At 31.8% G+C, this 3,861-nt stretch overlaps 1 protein-coding gene across 1 annotated transcript; it reads right to left on the reverse strand.

The window, feature by feature from the left end:
- Positions 1-462: 462 nt before the first annotated feature.
- Positions 463-2,779, reverse strand: LOC132736586 (uncharacterized). Its single transcript, XM_060723743.1, has 3 exons — positions 2,628-2,779; positions 1,741-1,997; positions 463-613 (listed from the first exon to the last, which is right to left on the reverse strand). The coding sequence occupies exons 1-3, from the start codon at positions 2,640-2,642 to the stop codon at positions 511-513; spliced, it is 375 nt and encodes a 124-aa protein (XP_060579726.1). The 5' UTR covers positions 2,643-2,779; the 3' UTR covers positions 463-510.
- Between the last annotated feature and the right edge of the window lie 1,082 nt (positions 2,780-3,861).

Here is a 3,861-nt window from a genome sequence, read left to right on the forward strand (position 1 = left end):
GAAGAAGAAAAAAAAGAAAGAAGAAAGAAAGAAACTGAAAAACTAACAAAACAAGCAAAACAATTATGCTGCATTCTTATTAAATACAAGTTTCAAAAAAATACATTTTTTTTCTTCTAAGGTCAGTCAAGGATTTATATTCTTGTTGGTGGATATATATTCAATCTACGGCTAGAAACATTTAACCCCCCACCCCCGCCTAAATAATTTCAAAGATATAAAGCTATTTATTTCATTAGGTTATAAGTAATTTAGTAATGTCGATTACCAAGTAAAATACATCGTAATATCGCCACCTTAGTGCAATAACTGGTTAACTCCTGTTAAATTTAGAGGGACTTAACCCATTACTGCACTTAAGTGGAGATAATTTCTCCACTAACTAGGAGTTTTTACTCAGTATTTATTCACTTAATTAAAAGCGTTCATTATGTCATGAAGCGAAAAAAATCTGTGTTATCTGACCACTTTAGACACGGAAAATGACGGAGTTTAAACAAAAGATTTGACTTACATGCTCAAATCGCTAGTCTTAGCTAATCTTGCTTTATTTACTGCTGTCGAAATAGAGTCCATTTCTGCAGCACCCGTCAATTGAGCAGCTATCTTCTCTCTGAAAAATCAAAATAATTTAAACATGATAACATATAATATGCACAAGTTTGCTTCATTAAAAAGAAGCATGCGAGAGGTCTGTTTGCATCTGTTGAAGATTTGTTTATTTCGAAAATATTTGGAGATATAAAAGGAACAAGAGATTTTCCAAAACGCATAAAGTATGTTAATCAAGCAATTTTAAGTCCCAGTTTTACATTAATAATGTATATATCATTTGATTGGAATAAACAATATATACTGCTTCATGCCTCCAACCACACTATGGCAAGAAAATCAAATTTGTTTGGGGTCCGCCTGGTCTCCTTGCCACTGGTTCTTGTTGCTGAATCATGTGGTGGTTGCGTTCATTGAACGCCGCTTTTCCTTGTTTATCTTACATATCATATTTTTTAGAAAAAGTTGTGCCATTTTCCGCCATTTGCGCAAAAAAAAATCTCCGTTGCGTAATTTAGTCATATCAGTTCAAAGTGAAAGTAGCAGCAAATTTTCGTACAAGTTCCGTTCTCTCGTCATATAAAGTGCATCCTTATGGGAGGGCCGATCGCTAATGTACTTGGGCCCAACCATTTTGCTATTTGTTATTTCGAAATCAATTTGTTTCTCTGTATATTTACATGTATATATAAGCAATAAAATATGATTAAATTAAACTAATAATAGTGCATGGCGATATTGTTGCTATAATATCGTGCCCTGCTTATCCCGCCCCTTGTATGAACCCGACACCTGTTTAATGAGTACTCTTTGTAAACGGGTTGATACTTTTGGAGTTCAGTGATTTTTGAAATCTTAAATTCTGCATATTTAATTTTCAATTATTCGAACTGAATTATAAGTTGAAACTTTTACGAAACTTCGATGATTTTAATTTCAAACACAGTCTGGTAAGACTTATAAGTGTCGTATTTTAATTATCTGCAGTCTTCTAACATATATTAATTAAAAGTAGAAATACCACGCTAGTTAGCAAAAAAAAGAACTTGTCCTTACAAATATTTTCAATTACCCCTTGAAATGTTACTTTTCATAAATTTCTAAAAGTGTTGCATCCTATTTTGTGCAAAAACCTCGAATATGTTTAGTATATGCAATAAAATAATCTAGTTGAATACATTTACTTACGGTGTCAGGTCTTTTAAGACCTGGTCAGCCGCCGCTTGTCCAATTTCACCTGTTTCTTCAGCTTTGAAATTATTCTGCCTATTCAATATAATACTTGATGCACCATCTTCTAGCGTCCTTCTTTCGAATGCATCTTCCTCTTGGTTGCAAGGCGGTGACTCATTAGGCGTTGTTCCCTGGCTGACAGCCGCCCCGAGTAGCGTCATGATCACTATACCAGCGCCCAGTAACAGATACCGACTGCTGCATGTTTGAAACTGAGACATATAAAAAAACGAAACCATTTTTTTTTCCAGAAAATACAATTCTGATGACAACGCACCATATGACAAATTGCGTATAATACTATCAAATGTATGTATTAAATTACTTAACTATCAACCGAAACAAATGTTGAAATAAAATAGACATTTAGGCTTTTAAATTACAGATAGCAAAGAAATATAAAATCTGAGAATATTGTTTTTCCCCAGTTTAGTGAAAAGCGTTACAACGCTTTTTAGGTTTGGGTTATTTTTCACATTAAGAATAAATATTCTGGAAAACGGAGTAAGGCGAATGATCTGCCATTTTACACACAAGTTATTGGTCTTGACCTTCATCAAATGAGCATTAATCTCGAAAAATTATTTTCAGTCATGTCAAAAACTTCAGTTGAGGTCCCTTTAATATGAAAACATTAGCACGTCCATATAAGAGTAGAATATTCTTAAATGGGGTGTTACTGGTATATAATTAGCTAAAGGAAGTAAGAAACAAATGAATGATATAATTTTAAAACAGAGAAACTAGCCCTAAAAGTCAATTTTGTATACTATGATTATTTAAGTATTTAAACATATAAAAAATATAAGAAAACAGAACTATTATATACAGATAAATCCTACCTTTGCCATTCTCATTCGACTTCAGTGACGGCTCTTCGAATCAAAGTGCGTTCAGTAACATACACACGCATTATATGTCAACTGAAAGTAGTCCCTGAAATAAGCCATGCGCAGAAAAAAAGTCCGCAGTTTTAACCCTTACAATTTATATGTGGTATCAAAATTTAAATCAGTTGATAAACATTAAATAAGAGGTTCGTTTTTTTAGGCAAAGTTGGTTATGAAACTCCTATTTTTGAACGTAACAAGAAAAATCACATGTTTACTCCAGGGCTTTAGATTTAGTTTAAACATTTATTCCCAAAAGTATTATATAATTTTTATACATACAATAAACGACAGACCAAATATTTTACATAAGGGAAAAGGATAAGAACGAAAGAGGAATCTCATAGAATCCTTCTCATTTGAACCTGTCAAGGGCAAGCCGTTGTATCATTGAGCATTTTACATTCATTGCTAAGTACTGTTTGGTTCAAGGAACAGATTCGAAAGTGTTTCAATAAGCTTATAGCTTCCAACACAATCGAACTAAAATGAATTTGTATAAAATAATTTAAGTTGTCTGAAAATACCAAACTGCCGATTTTGCAAACATAGTTTATTAGTACGTATTTAAAAAATTTAATTGATCAAGTGTTGCGTAGCTACGGAGCCCCTAAAGTGACATTTTCCACACTTTTTTCACTGAGATTTAATTCGTTTTTACGAACTTTAAATTCGTTTTTACGAAATAATAATTCGTAATTACGAAATGTTTAATATTCGTTTTTACGAAATATTATTTCGTAATTACGAAATATTAATTCGTAAAAACGAAATATTATCTCGTAATTACGAAATATCAATTCGTAAAAACGAAATATTAATTCGTAATTACGAAATATTAATTCGTTTTTATATTAATTCGTTTTTACGAAATAATAATTCGTTTTTACGAAATATTTATTCGTTTTTACGAAATCTTATTTAAGGTCATTGTGAGCTTGACAAAGAAACTACTGATCTCACAAAGGAATCATTTACAAGCCTGCATCAACCTTGCGATTATAAGCCGAATGGTTCTCAAGTTATTATAATTATTTAAGTGAGTGAGAAGTCATTCTCTATCCAAAATGGCCTCTTTTTCCCCATTGTCAGATACATGTTCCTATCAGCAATGTTTTAATTTTTGAGGCAATAAATCTTTTTTGACATGTTTCTTAAAATAAGAAACATGCTATATTATTACTTT

This window comes from Ruditapes philippinarum, unplaced genomic scaffold, assembly GCF_026571515.1.
Source record: "Ruditapes philippinarum isolate M1 unplaced genomic scaffold, ASM2657151v2 ctg2093_1_1_1_1, whole genome shotgun sequence".
NCBI lineage: Eukaryota > Metazoa > Mollusca > Bivalvia > Venerida > Veneridae > Ruditapes > Ruditapes philippinarum.

Coding starts and splice junctions, on each gene's coding strand:
- LOC132736586 (XM_060723743.1), bottom strand. Junction 614..1,740: donor GTCTTAAAAGACCTGACACC/GTAAGTAAATGT, acceptor TTGATTTTTCAG/AGAGAAGATAGCTGCTCAAT.